This window comes from Doryrhamphus excisus, linkage group LG1, assembly GCF_037039965.1.
Source record: "Doryrhamphus excisus strain RoL-2023G ecotype Guam linkage group LG1, RoL_Dexc_Guam_v1.1, whole genome shotgun sequence".
In the NCBI taxonomy this organism is placed as follows: domain Eukaryota; kingdom Metazoa; phylum Chordata; class Actinopteri; order Syngnathiformes; family Syngnathidae; genus Doryrhamphus; species Doryrhamphus excisus.
The window spans coordinates 14703791-14728374 of record NC_136357.1 but is presented as its reverse complement, the minus strand read 5'-3'; the positions used below and the strand labels follow the sequence as shown (position 1 = coordinate 14728374).

General features: G+C 39.8%; 1 protein-coding gene across 1 annotated transcript in view; it reads right to left on the bottom strand.

Moving 5' to 3' along the window:
* The window catches only part of LOC131131723 (copine-8-like), a 59834-nt gene that overhangs the window by 7573 nt on the left and 27677 nt on the right, over positions 1 to 24584 (bottom strand). The window contains exons 6-14 of the mRNA XM_058076682.2: positions 20683 to 20759; positions 17174 to 17237; positions 15429 to 15532; positions 9979 to 10083; positions 7078 to 7119; positions 4739 to 4814; positions 4107 to 4163; positions 3162 to 3223; positions 2921 to 2967 (exon numbers count right to left, since the gene is read on the bottom strand). Of these exons, the coding sequence (XP_057932665.1) occupies positions 2921 to 2967; positions 3162 to 3223; positions 4107 to 4163; positions 4739 to 4814; positions 7078 to 7119; positions 9979 to 10083; positions 15429 to 15532; positions 17174 to 17237; positions 20683 to 20759 (634 nt within the window). The remainder of the gene's footprint in view (positions 1 to 2920; positions 2968 to 3161; positions 3224 to 4106; positions 4164 to 4738; positions 4815 to 7077; positions 7120 to 9978; positions 10084 to 15428; positions 15533 to 17173; positions 17238 to 20682; positions 20760 to 24584) is intronic.

Genomic DNA, 24584 nt, shown 5'->3' with positions numbered 1-24584 from the left:
CTTGCATCAGCATCAAGCAGCAATTACAACCCCACCCCCACCCCACACACACCAAGAACACAGACTCTCCGCTGTGAGTCATAGTAAAATGAAATGAGGGGAAAGTGGTAGGAGGTTAGAATGTAAACTAGACTTTCAGCAACACAAACATGGTATCATCATCATCATTAGTGATGTCCTGGTGGAACACAACAATTTCTGTTCCTTTTCTCGTTTTTATGTGCCTGTTTCACATGAAATGTGAAACACCTAAACTACATTCTAAAAATAATTCTTATTGACTTATTTCAATTGGGGCTACACGCGGGCCACACAGCTAGGAGACCTGAGTTCGATTCCACCCTCGGGCATCTCTGTGTGGAGTTTGCATGTTCTCCCCGTGCATGCGTGGGTTTTCTCCGGGTACTCCGGTTTCCTACCACATTCCAAAAACATGCTAGGTTAATTGGTGACTCCAAATTGTCCATAGGTATGAATGTGAGTGTGAATGGTTGTTTGTCTATATGTGCCCTGTGATTGGCTGGCCACCAGTCAAGGGTGTACCTCGCCTCTCGCCCGAAGACAGCTGGGATAGGCTCCAGCATGTGCCTGCGACCCTCGTGAGGATAAACGGTAGAAAATGAATGAATGAATATTTCGAGTGGTTAGGAGACCTGGGTTCGATTCCCCCTCATCAAATGACAGTTGTCACCACTGGCAGATTAGCTTGCGCCTTCCATCCATCCATCCATTTTCTAGATATGCTGCTTATCCTCAGTAGGAATGTAACAATTCCCGTAAGTAAGCACGGGAAAATAACATTGAATTTAATAAACATAAAAACATAAAGGTGGTGTCCATGTGTATCAGTTGTGATTACTTTGCTCATGTGTGACCTATCTGACCTATATTCTGTATTTTTCAAATATGACGCAGGCCTTATCGATATGTAGATATACAGTAAATACAATATGTATCCGAGACACTATAGTCTGAATGGTGAAGTTGCATAAATCCCACCTATATGTAATCCAAATGTGTGTTTTATCAAGCAAGACTTGGATAAAGGACTTGATGAGTTTGTCGACTTGGACGATTTGTCAACTTAAACAGGTTAAAAGGCTAAATTAAGTCAAAAACAGGGCACACTCAATCTCTTGACAACACATAATGAAGACAAGCCGTAACGAAAGTCAATTAAACAGAGACACTCAATCCCTAGACAGCACATAATGAAGACAAGTCATAAGAAAAGCCAATTCATCAATGAGATCGCTACTCCTGCGTGCTGATTCACGTTAACCAGCTAAGATGTTGATGTTTTGTTCAGACAGGTCCTTGTCTGAAAAAGTGTGGACATCTCTGTGACATGAAAGAAATATTAAAAAAACTATTCTACATTTCTGTAATGAAAGTCCTACCATCCTTATTACACATTTCCATACAACTGTTCTGTAATAAAAAAAAAAGCCGCCAGGGTTTCACATTAAACTGTACCAGAAATAAAGCAATTACAAGCATAATTTCGACATTTATATGTGCAGGCATATGAAACAGTGACTGGATGGCATAGGAGATGTACGGCAATGTGGCTCCAAAGTTAATTTCACATATTAACACACACAGCGAGGGAAGCTCTGCTGCTCCACTAACCAATGTTCCACTGAATTCCTTCAGGCGCCTCATAAAGAAAAAACACAATTGCTTCATATTGGAACATTTTTTAAGTGGGATGCCCAGATAAGATCCCGAAATATAGTCTTGTGTAAAACCATGCCAACCTCAAAATCCCAAGACCCTGAGGTTGTACAAAAGTAATAATCAGAATGACTTGAAATAAAACTGAAAATAATCCACAAAGTCAGGGCAATTGCAGCCAAAAGGCAGAATAGAATCGGTCATTGAATGAATGTAATCATGAATGACAGCCTCCACCTTGCACAAAACAAATAATCAGAATGACTCCCAGCAACACACATATCCAGATAAATGGCAGTAAAATAGAAGTGAGGGGGCAGGACTTGTTACTCAAGTCAATCAAGGTAGGAATGGGCGAGCATGAGAGTATGCCCTGAGACTCCAACATCAACATACAAGTTAGAATTTTGTAATAATTAACACTGCTTCACTTCTTTTTACACCTGTGTGGCAGTTAAGAATGTTAAGATTTGACACGAAACATTTTGCTTGTACACTTGATAAAGCATCTATGATGGCCACAGTTTGAAATTGGAACAGATGACTTCTATTACATTATTATCAACCGTGCTTCACTTCTTTTTACGCTTGAGTGCCAGTTAACCATGTTAAAATGTGAATTTAAACATTGCCTCTGTACTTATTAAAGCTTACATGAACTCATTATAAACGTTTTTATCGGATATGAGTATGAAATGAGTACATTTCGTCATTATCCATATACATTTACAAATCTATTGTTAGCTAGCTCATATTAAGTTGTTTTCGCACGCTAGAATGCGCAGAAAAGGGACAGGAATATCTGTTCATGTTTCACACAAGGATTGTGAATGATGGGCAACATTTTAAATAAAGTGCAGTTCCCCTTTAAAGACCCACGAGAGGAGGAGACCAGAATGTTAATAACCGTTGAGTGGTAGTAACTTTGCGACTCCTTCAGGCCCCCTTTTTTCTGTGCAGTTTTTGCAGTGGGATTCATCTTCTTCCCTGCTTGTTCACCGCCCAGCCGTCCTTGCCCTGTCCTCACAGAATTTCCCCTTCCACTATTCATGGACTCTGAACATCAATAAAGTCTCTTCTTCCCTCACACTAAGGTGTCTGCATTTTGGAGTTCAGTCCCGAAACCCTGAGCCTCAACCCTGACACCACCAGAGCGCCAATAATGAAGCAACTGCTGTGTGTTAAGCTCCATGTGTGTAAGGCACTGGAGTGCTTTCATTGACAGCGACGTGAGTGCTCTCACCATTGGAGGCTGTGAAATCGATTGCCACCGTGAAATTAATCTGCGTCCTGCAAGAGAAAAGAAGCGATGTTAAGAGGACGCCATCACGGCGGATTTGCAATGCAGCGTCTTTCAAAGGCCCGCAATTAAGCAGCGTGTTATGGGCCGCCGTTTGTCTTAATATTGGAGTCCTGGGAGCGCTAATCTCTGATTGCACCAGCGCTGACACACGTTCATTTCCACTACAAGGGAGAGAACTTACCCGCCTCGAATGTAGTCCAAGAAGGAGAGCTCCGTGTCCACTAGGCAGGACAGCAGGGTCACCTGCAATACAAAAATATTATTATTGCTATATGCATGTTAGGTTAGTGCAGTTTTAAGCCATAAAAACAGCCAAAAGGAAGAGCTTGCCATACAATCTTTCCCATGTATTAAAGCACTCCACAGGAAGGAGGAAGTGGATATGGATGGATGAGTGTAACGTGCAGGATGAAGTGAAAATTGTCAATAATTCACTGTGTTTTTTTGTAAAATAAATTATTTTGAGGGCTGCACGGCGGTCGAGTGGTTAGCGCGCAGACCTCACAGCTAGGAGACCAGGGTTTAATTCCACCCTGGGCCATCTCTGTGTGGAGTTTTCCCAGTGCATGCGTGGGTTTTCTCCGGGTACTCCGGTTTCCTCCCACATTCCAAAAACATGCTAGGTTAATTGGCGACTCCAAATTGTCCATAGGTATGAATGTGAGTGTGAATGGTTGTTTGTCTATATGTGCCCTGTGATTGGCTGGCAACCAGTCCAGGGTGTACCCCGCCTCTGGGATAGGCTCCAGCACCCACCGCGACCCTCGTGAGGAAAAGCGGTAGAAAATGAATGAATTAGCAATACGTTTGGTCTCGCCATGCCAAAGCCCCATTTTCTAGGGGAATGCAATCCAAATTAATTTAGAACCTTTATCTGATGTATGTTTATGGGATTTTATAAAAAAATCCTCTCTCTCTGTTACAATACAGCCGCCATAAAAATGATACCGTTCATATGTTTGTAAAGGGAAGAACTACAACACCAGCAAGGAAACAAATACAGGTACTTATTTCCCTACTGTATAGCTTGATGCATCATACTGGAGATTTGTGATCTATACACCACAACCATACCACCTGCGAATAACAACTCTACAACATCACAGACACACAAAGTAGAACTCACCGTTCCTGAGTTTTGGTACTTTTTCTTCTTCTTGTCTTTCTTCTTTGGATTTAGCACCTATGGAGGAAAAACAAGTGCTGAAGTCGGCTGTCCCAAGTTGCCATGGTGACACTTCTTGCTACTTATCATCCTTTAAACCTCAGCCAGTTTCTCCGGTTACTAGTTGGTTACGATGCTGACACTTTGCTATTTTTATACTTAATACAGGAGATCCTCAGTATATGTTGAGTTCCTTTCCTATGGGAGTGATGGAAGTTGAGTTTTAGCGTAAATCAGAACTTATACCTACATTCACACCTACGTCACACATGAAGGATAATAAAAATATAATCATAAAAAGATGAAAATGATGGATGGCAAATATGTCGCATGTTTGAGTTAATGCAAAGGTACACCGCCTTCTTTTCCCTTCTTCAGAATCTTGAAGTTGCGCTTTGTCAGCACTTTTACTCAACCTTCATTAGTGATTTGATCAGCGAGGAGGTCAATGAAATCCACCAACTAATAAAGAAAGCAAGTCGAGTCACGTATTGCACAAGCTGCATATAGCTACACCTGTTCTATATGTTTTCATGTAATCAGATGCATCAACCCATCAATGCAAATCAACCATGAAATGTCAATGAAATCACCTCATAGATATGAAACTGGGACTGGCTTCTTGACATTTCTCTGTAGCTGGTACTGAACTCGCCAATGAAGTCGTGTCTGTGAAAACACACACACACACACACACAGATATGAGTAAACGTTAGCATGTTAGGGTGTGACGGGCGTCACATCATGTCCACACATCAAGGTTAACGAGATGATTGGTGAGTGTGGAGCTGCTTTGCATAATTTCATTACACGGACATAATTAATGCGTTGGGAAGCACACCACACTGCTGCACTTTCATGTCTGAAATGATGGCGCAACATGACCATGAGGGATGTAAAGGTATGCCATCATCACCATTTGGTACGTAACTCAGTTTAAAAAAAATGCACTTTTTTTTACCATTCATGCTCAATCCATGTGAAATATGACCACACTTTTTGTGGGAACTAACAATGCACGTAACAGGATTCACATATTTTTCCAAAAAAGCCAGCTGGCCTTGATTTTCAGTCGGTGGAAAAATGTCTGTATCACTGCAGGTACTGTACAACTCTTTGTTGTTTGTGATGCAATCTTTGGCGCAATGTCCTCGCCATCGATGGTTACACTGTATGTCACTTTAGCAGAACACTCCATTTCTGTCTGCATGGCTTGGCAAGCTCCATATTTACACCACCGAGTCATGCCGGAGTAATGACTCTGTTGCCCGCCATCTGTTACAAAGTTTCACTTTCTCTTCCTGCTCAATCAGCTTCTAAAACCTGTAGCCGATCCACATATTAGGTTCCTGATCCATTAATTGTCCAAAAGTAGTTGGCGTTTACAAAGTCTCACAAAGTCTGCCATGATTAGTAGTTGCAAACAGACGCGCTGCTGTTGTTGACGGAAGTAGCGCTAGTTCCTATCGAGGGGTTATACCAAATCAATGCGCCCAGGAAAGAAGTGTTTAAAATGATCAAAATACTGTAAGTACCATGTACTGCATTGTCATGGCATGTATATTAATTAATTCATTCATTCATTTTCTGCCACTTATCGTCACAAGGGTCGCAAGCAAATTACGTAATTAGGTGTCCAGAATATGTATCATAAACGATGTTCAACAAAACAATCAGGATGTAATAATCATCTTCATTCATTCATTTTCTACCGCTCATCCTCACGAGGGTTGCGGGGGTACTGGAGCCTATCCCAGCTACCTTCGGGCGAGAGGCAGGATATACCCTGGACTATAAAATTAATGCACGTGAATGAGTGCTTTTCAAGACAAAGATGCTGAAATACCCACTTTATTTGGATTTGATGACGTTATCATCTAATTTGCACAGACCCCACCCGCCCAGGCCCATCATAATGTGTTTATGGGGTCAGATGTTATTAGATTAACTCCTCAGTTTAGAAGTATAAACACTGTGCATTGCTTCTTTAAAAATAAACTCATTCATTTTCGACGACAAAGGTCGCAGGGGGTGCTGGAGCCTATCCCAGCTGTCTTCCAGCGAGAGGCGGGGTACACCCTGGACTGGTCGCCAGCCAATCACAGGGCACATATTGACAAACAACCATTCACACTCACATTCATACCTATGGACAATTTGGAGTCACCAATTAACCTAGCACGAGGAGAACATGCAAACTCCACACAGAAATGCCCAAGGGTGGAGTTAAACTCGAGTCTCCTAGCTGTGTGGCCTGCATGCTAACCGCTACTCCACTGTGCAGCCCACAGCATTTATGTAAAATGATGAAATTGTTGGAGGTTTTTTCGACTCGTGGATGATGTTAAAGGAGTTTTCCTTAAAGGTCATGGTTGGGTTAATTTTTAATACACTCAGGGAACAAAGTGCATTAAGTGTAAGACATTTTTTAATTAAACAAAAAAAAACGTGGGCTGGTTAATATGATAATGTTATTCAATTATTCATACAGACAAGATACCAGGCGAATCAGCATCTACAAGCTCCAGAATATTACCCTCATCTCAACATCCCACATACTTTGGCATGAGCTAACACTATTAGGTTGTCTAATGTCTAACAACATTAGGTCCCAGGCTGAGACTTAGATGTTGCGAGAAGAAACACTGGCAACACTGGAGAGAATACTAATAATAACAAAAATAAAACTGAAATTGAAATAATGAAATATAAAATTACATGAAATGAAAAAATTCATATACCAAAATACCGAGGGGAAATAAAAACAGAGCTGCAGGACTCACTTTGGAGAGCCCTCATTTAAGCAGTTTTCCTTTTATTGTAGATACTCACATTAGTGGCTAATTAACGATTTCAAGATTGAACAAACAACAACCGTCCACTTTCTGCAATTCAAACCTGTCTGTCTCAGAAAAGTAAAGTGTTGTCTCACCCGCCATCTCTGTCCCAGTCGTACACTTCCACCTTGATGCTCCTGCAGGACACAAAGACACCAACTATAACATCATTATGATCATTATTGAGGACACCAACAAACTACCACCGGCTTCATTTATAATGTAGTTTTTAAGCATACACATGTGTTTGTACCATATATTGTTGTAGAGATGAGCGCAGCATATTGAAATATGTTTGTGAACATGAATCGTGTACATTTCTGTACTATGTATTAGGGTGGGGCAAAAACTCTCCATCCATTTTCTATATCGCTTATCCTCATGGGGGTTTCGGACATGCTGGAGCCTATCCCAGCTGTCTTCGGGCGAGAGGCGGGGTACACCCTGGACTGGTGGCCATCCAATCACAGGGCACATATAGACAAACAACCATTCATACTCACATTCATACCTATGGACAATTTGGAGTCACCAATTAACCGGAAACCGGAGTGCCCAAGGAAAACCCACACATGCACGGGGAGAACATGCAAACTCCATACAGAGATACCCGAGCCGGGAATCGAACCTTGTGTGGCCTGCGTGCTAAGCATAACTACCGTGCAGCTAGGCTGGGCAATAATATTGATAGAAGTATGATATCAAAACCGACCATATCGTTGATATTGATATGGACTGGATTTGTGCTGCATCTCCCTCATGCCTGCATGCAGGAGGGATTTCTTTGAGGCATGTATATTCAAAATAGGTTTTTTTCCAATGACAGCATTGTAAGCTATCTGAAATTAACTTTTTTTCTGGCGTTATAATGCACAGAAAATGGAAATAAATATGTGTTCATGCTTCACATAAAGCAGGGGTCTCAAACTCACAGCCCACGGGACGCTAGTTTGAGGCCCCCGCCTTGATATGAAATTTTAATTTGTTTAATTGGTTTTTTGATTTATTTATTTTTCCATCTTATTTTGTGTCAAAAAATAAAAAATAACATTAAACATTTATTTAATAATTTAATAATAAATAAAAATTAATTTGTTAATTTGTTTCACTTGTTTCATTTGTTTTTTCATTTGCTTATTTATTTTTCCATCTTATTTTGTGTTGAAAAATAAAAATTAACATTAAACATTTATTTAATAATTGAATAATCAATAAAAATTTATTTATAATAATTTATTATAATTTCATGTTTTATCAGAGCTTTTGCAAAGAACCAAAGCACTGAAAAAGTGGAGGGTATAGCAGAAGCATTGAAGACTATTATATTATATATATTTATTAATGTTTAATATAATTAATATTTATTAATACTTTTATTATATTTTTATTTTTTTGATATATATATATATATATATATATATATATATATATATTATACATATATCTTTTTTTTTTTTTTTTTTTAACCTGATGCGGCCCAACCTCACCCAGACCCTAGCTCCAGTGGCCCCCAGGTAAATTGAGTTTGAGACCCCTGACATAAAGACTGTGAATGGTGGGCAAAGTAAAAAAAATGCAGCAGTTCCCCTTTTAAGACATGTATGAAAAATGAATTTTTTCTATGGAGCTGCTGCCGGTTTAAGGTCAAGTCGTTCCAAATGCAAATCCTCGTCTTTGTCAAACAAGTGGGGGTGTCCAGGTAATTTCTGAGCTGCTGATCAGTGTGCGCTGGAATATCAGCTGATTAAAACATGGAGTGCTCCCTCTTCTTAATCTTTTTAACCGGGAATGAAGCAAAGGGTGCACTCCAATCTATACGGAGTGCTGCTTATACGTATATATTTAAATGACACATAGACTGAGCGTATACGAGCCTGCACATTTGACTGTAGAATTAAGAACAGAGGAAAGAAGATGAATCTTTTCCTCGATGCTCCTCATTAAGTAGTAAGTGGAGATCATTAATACAAATTATACTGCATGTTCATTCTTTAAGACCGCACCGTGGTTAAGTCGGTAGCATGTAGGCCACATATGTTCTCCCCGTGCTTATGTGGGTTTTCTCCGGGTACTCCGGTTTCCTCCCACATTCCAAAAACATGCTAGGTTAATTGGTGACTCCAAATTGTCCATAGGTATGAATGTGAGTGTGAATGGTTGTTTGTCTACATGTGCCCTGTGATTGGCTGGCGGCCAGTCCAGTGTGTACCCCGCCTCCCGCCCGAAGACAGCTGGGATAGGCTCTAGTATACCCGCTACCCTAGTGAGGATAAGCGGCAAAGAAAATGAATGGGTGTTCATGCTTTCATTGTTCAACAGTATGGCTTAAGTTGCTGTGAAATCAAGGATGAAATCTATCTCTATTTTTTATATACTGTGTATATTCATATATTATTGAAAGGTTTGTCTTTAAATACAAAGCATGACAAAACACGACTATAGTCACATTTATACTCTTATTTACAACATATTGCGCAACTGCAGGGTCTTGAGACACATTGCAAACTAGAGAGCTAGCGACCTAAACAGTAGCCTCCAAGTTATTTCCTTTAAACTTAAAAAAGCCAAAAACTTACCACTTCCACACGGATAGGGAGGATAACTATTAACAGTTATTTAACCTTTAACATGAACATTAATCAAACGTAATAATTTTTCTGGGTACATGATACCATACAGCATCCATATCAAACTTGCGCGGGCCGCACTAACATTATACTTTCATATCAAGGCAGGGGGCCTCAAACTAGTGTCCCGCGGGCAAACCGCGTGTTTGAGACCCCTGGTCTAAAGTGTCATGGAATAACTGTTGTGATTTGGCGCTGCAGAAAAAGAGAAAGTACAAATTTGAAGTTTTTACTTTTCACCTTTTGGGAAATCAAATGCGAAAAGTTACCAAAAAGGTAACGAATGATGGGGAAATGTATTAACAGTCACAAATAAAAAAATTTTATTGAGGTTTTGCAATGAGAGGAGTTTATGAGGTCACGGCCTACCTGTCGTAGTCGCCGTTGCAGAGCGCTCTGACGGGAATCTTGAAGGCCTGCCAGACGGGATCCAAAGTGTTCTTCACCACTTCCGTTTTGTGGCAAATTGTGAAGCTGCGAGACACACAACCTGGTTAGGACACCTCTTCAACCTAGAGACAACAAGCTGCGTCTACCTGCTCCAACCCAAAACAAACACTTCCTGCTCTTTCCTACGTTGAACTCGGCACATTGCGTCCGCGGTGCGCCAAGGTTGGAACCCCTGAGGGGTAACATTTAGGCCGCATGAGAGGATATGCAGCTGCACAAAAGGAGAATGTGTTAAGTGCGAGGCCTGCTTGAATAAAAGCATCTGGGGGACAAACGACAACATGTATGCATCGCTCGTCTTCTTTATGTCCTTTTACCCGCACTCCACTCTCAATGGACTGACCAGAACTCTAAACCATTACTAGACTACATTACAGAAGATTTGGATCGGGGTGTAACGGTACATACACATGGTGCAATTTTTCTCTTGGGAAAAAATGTACGTCCAATTAATTTGTTCCCGACACCCCGAAATATTGACAAAAAACATTTTATAGTGAGTAACTTTCAACTGTATTTGTGGCTCCATGGTGTTACTTTGCAGTTACACTCTGTAAAAACATCCATAGTGGGTCATCAACACGTAGGGTGCTTTGTTTGGAGGTTTTTAGAGGTTGAACTGATTAGTTTGTTAAGTGTGATATTGTACAAAACTGAGAAAAAGAGAAAAACCAAGGCAACATTTTGGAAAAAAGTTTTGACCTCATCATCAATCATACATAGACATAGACTTTCTTTGTCATTGCACAATAACACAGCAGTGAAATTGCTAACGAAATGTCGTTGCCTGGCTCCCGTGTAAAAATAAAAAATAAAAAATAAAAAATAAAAAATAAAAAATAAAAAATAAAAAATAAAAAATAAAAAATAAAAAATAAAAAATAAAAAATAAAAAATAAAAATTGTAATAATTTAGAATAAATAATAATAATTTAAGTTCTGGGTGGCACGGCGGTCGTGTGGTTAGCGCACAGACCTCACAGCTAGGAGACCAGGGTTCAATTCCACCCTTGGCCATCTCTGTGTGGAGTTTGCATGTTCTCCCCGTGCATGCGTGGGTTTTCTCCGGGTACTCCGGTTTCCTCCCACATTCCAAAAACATGCTAGGTTAATTGGCGACTCCAAATTACCCATAGGTATGAATGTGAGTGTGAATGGTTGTTTGTCTATATGTGCCCTGTGATTGGCTGGCGACCAGTCCAGGGTGTACCCTGCCTGTCGCCCAAAGACAGCTGGGATAGGCTCCAGCACCCTCCGCGACCCTCGTGAGGAAAATGAATGAATTTAAGTTCTGCGTGTGCGTATGGGCAGGTAGAGGGGCTTATTTGGCATTCAGCAGTTTGATGGCCAGGGGGAAGTAGTTGTCTCCAGCTCTACAAAACCAAGGTTTGACTTGATTTTTCTGTATGGAACATTTGGTCCATTCAAAACCATATTTTGTATATAACTGGAATAAAATAAACAAATTTGAAAGCAAAGTAGATATAAACATGTACAATGAAACCCTCGGGAGCTTCGACCCCAGGATGCAGAGAACAAGAACAAATGCAGGTAAAACTATTTATTCTGTGCAATAACAGCAGCAGAAGGCTAAAGCAACTCAGGATTTGACAGACAAACGATAATGATCCCACGCAGAGAGAAGCAAAATACAAAGAGAAATTAGGGACAGGTGTGGATGATTGGGGCAAAGAAGGAAGACGGGGCAAAGCAGGAAGTTCCATACAAAATAAGGGTGTCAAAGACGGAAACTTAAGCCCAGACAGGGAACACAGACAAACTGTCACGTCGTAACCCACACAGGGCGTGACATCATCAAGTCCTTGTGATTAAGGGCTATATAAATAAGTTTGACTTGACTTGTCTCATTCATTCATTCATTCATTTTCTACCGCAAACTCCACACAGAGATGGCCGAGGGTGGGAATTGAACCCTAGTCTCCCAGCTGCAAGGTCTGCACGCTAACCACTACACCGCCGTGCCACCGACTTGTCTCATTATTACTAAAAAAAGTACCTGCTGTCAGTTTAGTCCAGGGGTGAGTCAAACTTTTTGACTCGCCGGCCGCATTGATATGACAAAATTTACGGGGGGGGGGGGGGGGAGACTATATATTTTACACGTAACAGTCCACCTGGTATTATTGTATCTGTAAAATTGTCATGCAATCTGCTATTATTATTTATTATTTTATATTTAAATATTTTAAAAATAATAAAATATTATAATAATTACAATAAAATTAAAATAATAATTATTATATTATTATTATGTAAAATATGCAAATATAACAATAATATTATATATAATTAATATAATAATTAGCATTAATATAATAATTATAATAATCATAATAGTTCTAATAATCATAATATAATAATCTAATAATAATAATAATAATAATACTAATAATTATTATTATTATTATTATTATTATTATTATTATTATTATTATGTGCTTGTGTCCCTTTTTTCAGGAGCACTTTGTAAACAACAGACCATGTCAAAAAACGAAATTGATAAAACCATCAAAAGGTTGGCTCAGGCCATGATGCCAGGTTGTATGTTGAATTTAAATGAAATACTTTGGAAAGATTGGGCGGGCTGTATTCAAACACTTGGCGGGCCAGATGTGGCCCCCGGGCCGTAGTTTGCCCACCCCTGGTTTAGTCAGTTCATGACAGCGATATAGCGAAGACATACAAGAACATTCACAGCTCTGTTGGATAAAAGTACAAAATATCATGTGAATCAAAACAAACATGCACAAAGGGAGAAAAACATAATCCTTTATTATCACCCATTCTCCTTATGCGTCAAGACAAAATTACAGATAAATGTTAAAGCAATGGCTCGTTTTTGTTTCGGCTATGTCGACAAACGCTTATTCCCGTTGAGATAAGTACATAATCACTTTTTTTTTAATACTTTATTTTTATTTATTTTTATATTTTTTTAAACAACACATAAACAGCAATACAAACACTCAAAACAAAAAGGGGGCACTGGACATACACATCACACAATTTGGCTACCCCACATTCCCTGTCACGGTGCAATTTGAGTCATTTCCTTGATTTTTGTCCATTTCACCTATTTTTCTCCACATAGTATGTCTTCTTCGGTCCTCAATCTATGTGTCAATAGTTCCATATCGTGTATTGTGTTCATCACATAATCACTTTTGTGTGGTTGACTATGGCCTATGATTCATATTCAATGCATATTTAAGTGAATTGTACATAATTTTTACCCAAATTAAGCATTTTAAAGCAAATGGGTGAAGTCACTAAAATACAAATACAGTAAGCCATTAAGACCACAACTTGTAGATGTAGTATTCTACATTGGTAAGTATACATTCATCCATCTATTTTCTATGCCGCATATTCTCATGAGGGTCGCGGGGGTATGCTAGAGCCTATCCCAGCTGACTTTGGGTGATAGGCAGGGTACACCCTGGACTGGTCGCCAGCCAATCACAGGGCACATATAGACAAACAACCATTCACACTCACATTCATACCTACAATGGTAAATAGGTGTCAATAATTGTTTGGTGAGACTTGAGCAACGGGTTTTATTGCAAGTTTAAATAATCCCATACAGTAACAACAATAACACAGTAATCATAATCATAATAATGGCCACAACAATAACCCATTATAATAATCATAATAATGGGATCATACTAATCTTAATATTAATCATATTAATCATAATAATGGGTTATTGTTGTGGCCATTATTATGATTATGATTACTGTGTTATTATTGTGGCTGTATGGGATTATTTAAACTTGCAATAAAACCTGTTGCTCAAGTCTCACCAAACAATTGAAGAGCTTGCAACCAAAAGGCGCTAAATCCAATTTTCACGAAGTTGCATGTTTTTCATGAGTCCCATATGTGCCATTTGGTGTTAGAGAATTGATGTGCGTGTGGCTCTTTACAATGTAAAGAGTTTGTAATGAGATGATTTTTGTCGCTGTCACCTTCATGGTGAAGTCAAATATGAGCACTGCTTTTAATAAAATTTGTATTATTGTCTGCAAATTGTTATTTTTCATGTGTCGCTCCACTGCAGCCTACAGTTGAATGCACCTGCAATGTATGACATGTCTTGTACCATTGTCTTGTATAATTGGGTATGTTGAGTTGTGTTAAAGCTGATCATCATGGAATGTGGATGATGTAAATTTGTGCTATAATATCTTAACAAAATTTTATCAGTAACAGTGTACTAGTGGTAGGTTATAACATTTTGTTTCTGTAATGTGTGAAGGTGAACGAGTGCATGTGTGTGTGTGTGTGTGTGTGTGTGGGTGGGGGGGGGGTATTGTACTTTGAGAATGGCTTCTGTGTTGTAATTATTTTATTAGTATAACACATTAAAGCACCTTACATTCTTTTACAACAATGCCATTGAAGAAGTTAAAGGTGACTTCAAATTTATTTCAGCCAAAAGGCGCTAAATCCGAAAAAAAAAATAATTACAAAAAATACATAAAATACATGGTGTGTGCAGGATTTTTATAGCATGCATTTTTATGACCTATATTGATAGCTCTTTCATTTGCAATATAGACTTGATGACCAAATAGATTGATATGTGCGTAATTAAAATTCATTGATTTTCTCGAAATCAGTCAAAATGGATTTAGCGCCTTTTGGTTGCAAGCTCTTCAATTATTGACACCTAGTTACCATTGTAGGTATGAATGTGAGTGTGAATGGTTGTTTGTCTATATGTGCCCTGTGATTGGCTGGCGACCAGTCCAGGGTGTACCCCGCTTCTCGCCCGAAGACAGCTGGGATAGGCTCCAGCCCCCCTGCGACCCTCGTGAGGAAAAAGCGGTAGAAAATGAATGAATGAATGTTGTGGCCATATTGGGTAATACGAATGTAAAGGTGACTATATGGGTAACTGTATACGAGATGGCTCTAACAATGTTTAAAAAAAACATAGTTAAACAGTTGTAAACAGGTTTCCTGGTTCCTAACTATGAATAATCCCACTTTGCAGGAATTCACTTATCGCAGTGAATTGCAAATTAACCGCAATAAACAAGGGAATACTGGATTCTATGAAACTAATGGAGCATTAATCATAGCATAGGGTTAACTGGTGTATATCAACCTCTTGGGCATTGAATGATGTATACAAACTAAACACGGAGTACATAGGATTATATAAGAGTAAAAGAAGCCGTTTAGAGCTTATAGAGCGTACATGGCAGTTTCTGGAGCGTGAACAATCGGCGTCTATATTGTATGCCTCCTTTAATGTGTAGTATGTGTGCGAGAGACATGTTTGGTTAGTTCAATGACTGGACGAGCACAGAGGAGCAAGCGGCTTGTCAACTTACGATCTGTCTTCGTTACTGCGGTAAAAGACGAGGAAAGGATCCGACTTCCCAAAGAAATCCTTCTTGTCCAGTTTGTTGCCACAAAACTGCAGCATGACTGACTCCTGCAAAGACGAGGAGCAAGCAACACAGTGAATAAATAAATGAGACGTTTATGCAGCTCGACGTCTGCCATGGCGACACACTGCACAGCATGTTCAACCGCTGCTCCCTTTAGAGCAGCGCTTCTATGGGGGAAGCATTGAGTACGCAGGGAGTACTTTCAATGTTAGTGCAGACCTGCCAACATGTACAAATTTATGGTACTCATACATTTATCGTACTCGTACATATCAGTCCCCTGAGTGGGGCATGACAGAAAGTAAGTGAGAACCACTACTGTCAACTCAAAGCTACATTAGCGTCATTTATTTATTTAAAGTTAAAGGGGACCTTTATGCTCAGTTTTTGACCCTTTGTATTGAGTTGTGGACTCCTGTAGAGCAGTTACACACAATAACCCGCATGGAAAATTTCCAGAATCTGCACCTATTCCTTGGACTTGTGCCTCCCTCCTTTCCCTGCGAGGCCGCGCTGCTTCTGGCTCCAGCAACAGTTTGGCCGATATTTCATGCTCACAAAAACAGTCCCGTGTGAAATATTGTTGACAGATGAAAATATTTTCCTCTTGCTGGGAATCACCAAATACAATAACTTCTGCCTGAGCTTGTTTCGTAAACAGAGTAGCAGAGCTTGGGGGAAGGCGCGGGAAGCAGAGCTTGGAGGAGAGCAGAGAGCTTATCTGGCTTACAGCCACGCCCATATAAGGAGGACAACTTCTCTGTGACATCACAAAGGGACAGTTTTGTGTGTATACCTACACACACACACATATCCGATTTCCAGCTTACTTAAATGTAACAAATTGTACATCCAAATTTATAGATACAAAGTGAGTGATAAGAATATAATGTATTTATTTATTTAATTTATTTATAATTAAATTATTCAAATGTAATTTTGCCGCATTTTGTAATAAAATTCTCGAATGCATTTTGTAATACCATTTAAGTGTAAATGTTATTATATTTCATTATTATTAACTGTTATATAATTTACTGATATATACCTTGACTCCTATTGTACCACATTGTTATACAATATACAATATATAAAAAATTGGCAAAGAGTACATTTAGAGTACAGGAAGTGAACAAATGTATGATAATTGATGTGAAACAGACAGTGGTTAGATAATAAGCTGTGCTTCTTCCTACTTCGTTTTGGACATGTGGAACTTGCATTATGGGATGTATTTCAGATGTATACAACTTGTATACACGGTCAAAAAAAAATGACCATTTCCATTACCAATGAAAAAAAAATGTAAAACGTTGATTACATCATCACTTTTTCTGGCAGAATTGTGATGCTATTTATAGAAAGGCCACTTTTGGATACCAGCCTTCTAATTTGAGACAGCAGCACCAAGCATCTTACTGACAGTCTCAGTGCCAAAAGGCATTTACAGATCTGTTTTGCTTATTTGCATTCAACTTTTGAAGAAGATTACGTTACATTTGGGTTAACATCCCAGCAAATGTGAGGTTTTTTTTCGACCACTTTGGTTAAAATGTCACATTTTCTTTGATATTTTTCTTCCTTTCCCAGTGAATAATGCATGAATCTTAATGACAATCATATTTCACGACACAATAGCAGCTGTTAATGCTAATGAATGTTAATAAATGATGTTTGTGTCTCACCCTGCAGTTGCTCAGCTCCTCTGCTCTCACGATGAAGTTTCCACATTTCTTCCCTGGGATCCCACTGAAAGACAGAAGAAGAACACACTATAGAACAGTGATTCCCAACCAGGGTTATGCGTGCAAATTGCAGGGGTACGTGGAGAATAAGCGCCATAGAAAATACATGGATTGACGTGGAAACATTTTATTTCCAAGATGATAAGTAAATATTGTCTGTCATATCACCTTTGTGTTATCAGTGACAAAGCATATTATTAGAATTATTGACTCATTCACTACAGACAATTATCTAAGGACATCCCTGCAGTATCGGCCATTTTAGAGAATTCTGACTGATCTTTCAAGGCATATAGAATATGTTATAGAATAAGGTCATATAAACATGGAACATACCAATAAATTAGACTTAACAACTATACCACAACATAAACTACACAAAAAACATTTTAACATCAAAATAATTCATTCATTCATTCATTCATTCATTTTCTACCGCTTTTCCTCACTAGAGTCGCAGGGGTTGCTGGAGCCTATCCCAGCTGTCTTCGGGCGAGAGGCGGGGTACACCCTGGACTGGTCGCCAGCCAATCACAGGGCACATATAGACAAACAACCATTCACACTCACATTCATACCTATGGACAATTTGGAGTCTCCAATTAACCTAGCATGTTTTTGGAATGTGGGAGGAAACCAGAGTACCCGGAGAAAACCCACGCATGCACGGGGAGAACATGCAAACTCCACACAGAGATTCCCGAGGGTGGAATTGAATCCTGGTCTCCTAGCTGTGAGGTCTGCGCGCTAACCACTTGACCGCCGTGCAGCCCTCAAAATAATTTATTTTACAAAAAAACACATTGAATTATTGATCATTTTCACTTCATCCTGCATGTTACACTCCTCCATCCATATCCACTTCCTCCTTCCTGTGGAGTGCTTTAATACATGGGAAAGATTGTATGGCAAGCTCTTCCTTTTGGCTGTTTTTACGACTTAAAACTGCACTAAACACGATCTCTTCTATTGTGTACTTGCATCATCACCTCTTTTTGCCTCTGGTGCAAAAAACGTAAAAGACTTATTTGAGATCGGGCGTTCTTGTTGAACAAAATGTATACATACGTCTTTGGTAATGAATTAGTTAATGTCAACATTTCATCTTTTCCTTTTTACTTTACACCTTTTAGCTCTTTTTTCCCGCATAGTTGCAGTTGTCTTTTCTTTTTTTCTTTAATTTCAACAATGTGCTGCCAGCCATTAAAAAACACCCTGTGACCCACAGTCTGCTCTTGGGACACCCCTGAAGTAGACAATGAGGCACCAAGGCTGCTATCTATCGCTTAGTGGCATCATCCAGAAATAAAGTTGCATTTTTTTATTATTTTTTTTGGAAGGGGGGGGACATAATGTTACAGCTCACGAGTTTTCATTGCTTCATTTTTTCATTTTATTCGCATCTTCCAGTCTAGTGAGCAGACAGGCGACGCGTGCTCAAAATCAGCCCAGCGAGCAAAAAAGCCACAAAGTCGCACTGAAAAACACACCAGTGAATATAAATATAGAAAAAGGAATGATTATGAAATTTAAAGAAAGAACCGTTGAAAGAGTGAATGACTGCAGGCTGACATGATTACATAAGTTGTCCACAGAAACACATTCTTACATCACATTTCTTCTTCTGTCATTTTCTCAACTGAGACCTTAAAGCTGCATCAGTCATCTAACACACACACATACGACCATATATATACAGTATACACACACAAACAAACATATCTATCGTATACACATACCGTCACAGACAGCATGGAGAGGGCTGTGTGTTTGTTTTTGTTTTCCTCCTGAGGCTGAACAACCATTACACCAAGCCTCACATGCTCCATCTTACGTGTGTGTGGCCTCCACTTCTCTCTCTCAACATCTTACCTTTACTGTGGGGACGTTTTGGACGTTTTCACACAAGTAAAATGTTTTGTTGATGCTATGTCATGTCATTAAGTCATTATGTTATATTATGTTGTGCTGCAGTATGTTGTGTTATGTTATGATACCTATGTTACGTTACGGCAGTGCTTCTCAAATACTGGGGGGAGGGGTGAATAAATATCTGTTTCTCTGGTATTTCAAACAAGGGGGGGTGATGTCTGTCACTTAGCGTGGGCATGACAGAAAATAATTGAAATGTTATGTTGCTTTATGGGCGGCGCGGCGAACGAGTGGTTAGCGCTAGGAGACCAGGGTTCAATTCCACCCTCGGCCATCTATGTGTGGAGTTTGCATGTTCTCCCCGTGCATGCGTGGGTTTTCTCCGGGTACTCCGGTTTCCTCCCACATTCCAAAAACATGCTAGGTTAATTGGCAACTCCAAATTGTCCATAGGTATGAATGTGAGTGTGAATGGTTGTTTGTCTATATGTGCCCTGTGATTGGCTGGCGACCAGTCCAGGGTGTACCCCGCCTCTTGCCTGAAGACAGCTGGGATAGGCTCCGGCACCCCTCGCCACCCCCGTGAGGATAAGCGGTAGAAAATGAATGAATGTTTCTTTATGTTACATTACTTTAGGCTACACTATCTTACACTACGATATAATGCGCTGTTAAGCTACATCATACTAAATTATTCTACGCCACGTTAAGTCACACTATAAAACCCAGCCTATTTCTGTTTGGCATTTGCTATCACGCCTATTCGAAAAGGTCTTGTCTGCTTTAAATTGTAAATATAATTAGCATTTTTATGGTTGCTTAAGTAGAAGTGTCAAAGTGATGGCACTATCTGCAGGGGGAAAAACACTGCTGCAGCTATGAATCCACTAGAGGGCGCTGTCTCACATGTCAATTCACTCAGCATTTTACAGCAGGAAGACACTCTGACAAGATGTGATGTTGTGTAAGTTCAATACTGTATACTTATGTCTGTAATTATTTCTTAATGTGTACAACTGAATCTAAAATGTGTTTCATAATTGTGAGAGGCATATCATAGAGTTTACAGTATGAAAAACTGACATTTTTAAGGCTTTTTATATATATTTAGAATGTGATGCGGCCAATCACTAATTCAGTAACACTTCTTTGAAAAAAACGCAATAAAGTGAGCAATAAATGTTCGAACCCCGACATAGCGAGGGACAACTATGCATGTTTTTACATAAGCAGGACTTATTCCTAGTTTATATGAATGACGAATCTAAATGAGGGTTCACTTGCGCTGAAGCTTGGTCATGTTCCCTTTGGGTAGGCGAGCTGTCTCTCTGACTAGACGCTGTTTACCACGCCGCCATGTTTACACTATGTCATTCAGCCCGCTGCTCTTCAAGCTCTCATCAACATCACCCTAAAACATGTGCGTTCGGGATTGACGGCGCTGAGTGGAGGCGTGGTGATGACAGATAATGATGGCTGCGCCCTGATTAGCGCGCCGCTGCCTTTTGGCCTTCTGCAGGAAACCAAAGCGTCTAATTAAAAAGGCAGAGGATACGCTGATACCATCTTCTACTTACATCAAAGGCTTTTCCAAGCGGCTTCCCAGTGAGCCCACGATCTCTCCCAGTGTGCAGAAGGCCTGGCCCAGGAAGTCCTGCACCAGCAGAAACATATACATAATATATATACATGTCATTAAGAATATATAGTATACAGTGGAGAAAATAAGGACATTGGTAAAGTTGACCCCATTACAAAGATATGAACAGTCCATCATTTTTATGGTAGGTTGTGCTCCATTATTGCAGGATGGAACAGGTGGAGAAAAGTGTCAGGCGTGATGTGTGATAGAAGAGTTTCCGCAAAATGAAAGGAATGGTACACTAAACTGTGGTGAAACCAGCCATGTTGTTTGGTCTAGAGGAGGGGTCTCAAACTCAATTTACTTGGGGTCCACTGGAGCTAGAGTCTGGGTGAGACTGGGCCACATCAGACTCCCCCCCCCAAAAAACGCATTTATTAAAAACAGAAAAATATACAAACATTTCAGTGCTTTGGTTCCGATTTTCTACAATAAAAGCTCTGATAAAACATTCCACTGTTCTCAAATATCTTAATTTTTACTTTTCTGCACAAAATAAGATGAAAAATAAACAAATCAAGAATAAAAAAAATCAATCAATCAGTAATAAATAAATATAATAATCATAATAAAACAGCAAAGAATAAAAACTTAAGAAACCACATATAGTTGGTGGGTAGACAATTTTTTTTCAGATTAAAATTAACAAAGCATTATTAGAGCCCTGTAGGCATGACAAAACACGACTATAGTCACATTTATACTCTTTTTATTTACAACATATAACTGCAGGGTCTTGAGACACATGCTAACTCGCAAACTAGAGAACTAGCGACCTAAACAGTAGCCTTCAAGTTATTTCCTTTAAACTTAAATAGCCTTACCACTTCCACACGGATAGGGAGGATAACTATTAACAGTTATTTAACCTTTAACATGAACATTAATCAAACGTAAAAAAAAATTTCTGGGTACATGATACCATACAGCATCCATATCAAACTTGCGCGGGCCGCACTAACACTAAACTTTCATATCAAGGCGGGGGCCTCAAACTAATGTCCTGCGGGCCACATTTGGCCCGCGGGCCGCGTGTTTGGGACCCCTAGTCTAGACACAGTACCACTGAGGAAAAGACAGGAAGCAGAACTGGAGGTAGCACAGATGTGGATGCTGAAGTTCTCATTGGGAGTGACCAGGATGGATAGGATCAGGAACCAGTACATCAAAGGGACATTACATGTTAGAGGCCTTGGAGATAAAGTCAGAGAGGCCAGACTGAGATGGTTGGGACATGTCCAGAGGAGAGATAGTGGATATATTGGTAGAAGGATGCTGCCAGGTAGGAGGCGTAGAGGAAGACCAAAGAGGAGGTTTATGGATGTAGTGAAGGAGGACATGAGGGTAGTTGGTGTGAGAGTGACAGATGCAGAAGACAGGGTTGGATGGAGGAGATTGATTTGCTGTGGTGACCTCTGACGAAAAAAGCCCAAAGAGAAAAAGGACGTTTTAGTAAATGAATACTTTAATTTTGTTACTGTTTTCTTAAGAAAATGTTTGATGTCATGAGCACCAAAAACGTTCTTTAACAAAAGCACTTGATACTGGCTCTCTCTTAGTCACCTTTTCATGATGTCAGCCTTATGCCTCACTCACCATTCATGACAAATCAACTTCTACTCAATCAACCTGTTACAGTACTGGACCTGTCCTATGTAGTCTTTGAGCATGATCCGATGAAGCCAGCTTGGATGATTAAAATTTCCCAATTTTGTTAAATGCAGCATGTGAGTTTTGAGTGCAAGCCCAGTGAAGGGACAGAGGGGAGGCACCAGTGTCCTTGCCGATGTCTGTAGGGCGACCACGAGAGTATTTAGATGAGGAGGTTGAGCCTTTGGGCAACAACAAGAAGTCTGTGCATTCATACATTGTTTATGCATGTGGATGTGATTGCACACGTGCATGCGTGTTCGAGTGCTCCACACATGAGCCGCGTGGAGTCCCGCAGGCGCAAATCTGCTCCAAAGATCATTGCCAGTGCTGGCCAATGTCCTCCTCTCACTTAGGTCTGGACGCATAAAATGCAAGCTAGGAGCTAAAGCCCAGCGCTGGCTTGTTTTGACCAATCTCAGAACGGAGTAGCAAGGAAAAATACGCTTCCAAGTAAAATTATTGACACAAACTTTTAAAATGTTGACAAATACAAATGGTTTGAGACAATGGGTCCCCACCAAACAGCTGCTCATGCATCCCATTATAGTTCTATTTTAAATAACCGCTTTTATTAGTCCATTGTTTGGGAGTTTCCATCAGAAACAATGCCACTTTCCCAATGATAGACCCGTAAAGTCTGACTTCCTGTGAGTTCATTTCTGATAAATATTTTTGCCAATTTGTAATTTGAAGGTTAATTCTCATTTCTATTGTGTGTATGCTTTGGAATTATATGTCACTCTTTAGATGTTGCATTCGGGACACAGTCAGCCACATACACACACACACATTTACGTATGAGAAGAAATGCAGTGGTCCCTCATTGTGAATATAGAGAACCTGTTTACAACCATACAGCTTTAAACATTATCAGAACCATTAGGCATGAAATACAGTAACACTCCTATAGTCACCTTCACACTTGTATTAACCAATATTCTGGACAGACAGGAATTGACGTCAGGGATTTAGAGTTTGATGCGTTATGGCTACAGCAGCGGCCCGTGTTTTTATTAGGGATTTGTATTAGGGATTATTGTGCCTGCAACATAATTCAAACAAGCCATAAAAGCCTGCAGTAATGGCTGTTGTGTTGTTCAAATCTGGTGCTTAAAAATGCTTAATTAGGCCAAAATATGTAAATATTTGCTTAAATATGTTTTTTTAAACTAATAATAGGTCATATTCAACCACAAAACATCATGATTTATTAGTTAATGTATTTTTGAAAACCATGACGGACACCTGTACTACTATTGAGCAAGAACAATTGATGCACAAATTGGTGCACTTGGTATCAAATGTTACATTTTTCCAGATATGTCAGAAATATATTATTTCATTAACTTTTTCAAAAAATAAATTTGATTTACGCCAATAAATTTAGTGTTGGGCAGCATGGTGGACGAGTGGTTAGCGCATAGACCTCACAGCTTGGAGGTCCAGGGTTCGATTCCACCCTGGGCCATCTCTGTGTGGAGTTTGCATGTTCTCCCCGTGCATGCGTGGGTTTTCTCCGGGTACTCCGGTTTCCTCCCACATTCCAAAAACATGCTAGGTTAATTGGCGACTCCAAATTGTCCATAGGTATGAATGTGAGTGTGAATGGTTGTTTGTCTATATGTGCCCTGTGATTGGCTGGCGACCAGTCCAGGGTGTACCCCGCCTCTCGCCCGAAGACAGCTGGGATAGGCTCCAGCACCTCCGCGACTCTCGTGAGGAAAAAGCGGTAGAAAATGAATGAATGAATGAATGAATGAAAATTTAGTGCTTGCCAGGGTGTGTACTTAAAGCTTTATAACATTGGTCCGCTTCATTGTAAATATTCAATCTTCATTCATTCATTTTCTACCGCTTATCCTCACGACGGTCGGTGGGTGATGGAGCCTATCCCAGCTGTCTTCGGGCGAGAGGCGGGGTACACCCTGGACTATAAAATTAATGCATGTGAATGATAATAAAGTGCTTTTCAAACAACCATTCACACTCACATTCATACCTATGGACAATTTGGAGTCGCCAATTAACCTAGCATGTTTTTGGAATCTGCGAGGAAACCGGAGTACCCGGAGAAAACCCACGCATGCACAGGAAGAACATGCATTGTAAATATTATAATTGTAAACAAATCTACTATATATTGCAAAATAATGACTGTAATGTGCATGTTTCATTAGCAAAATA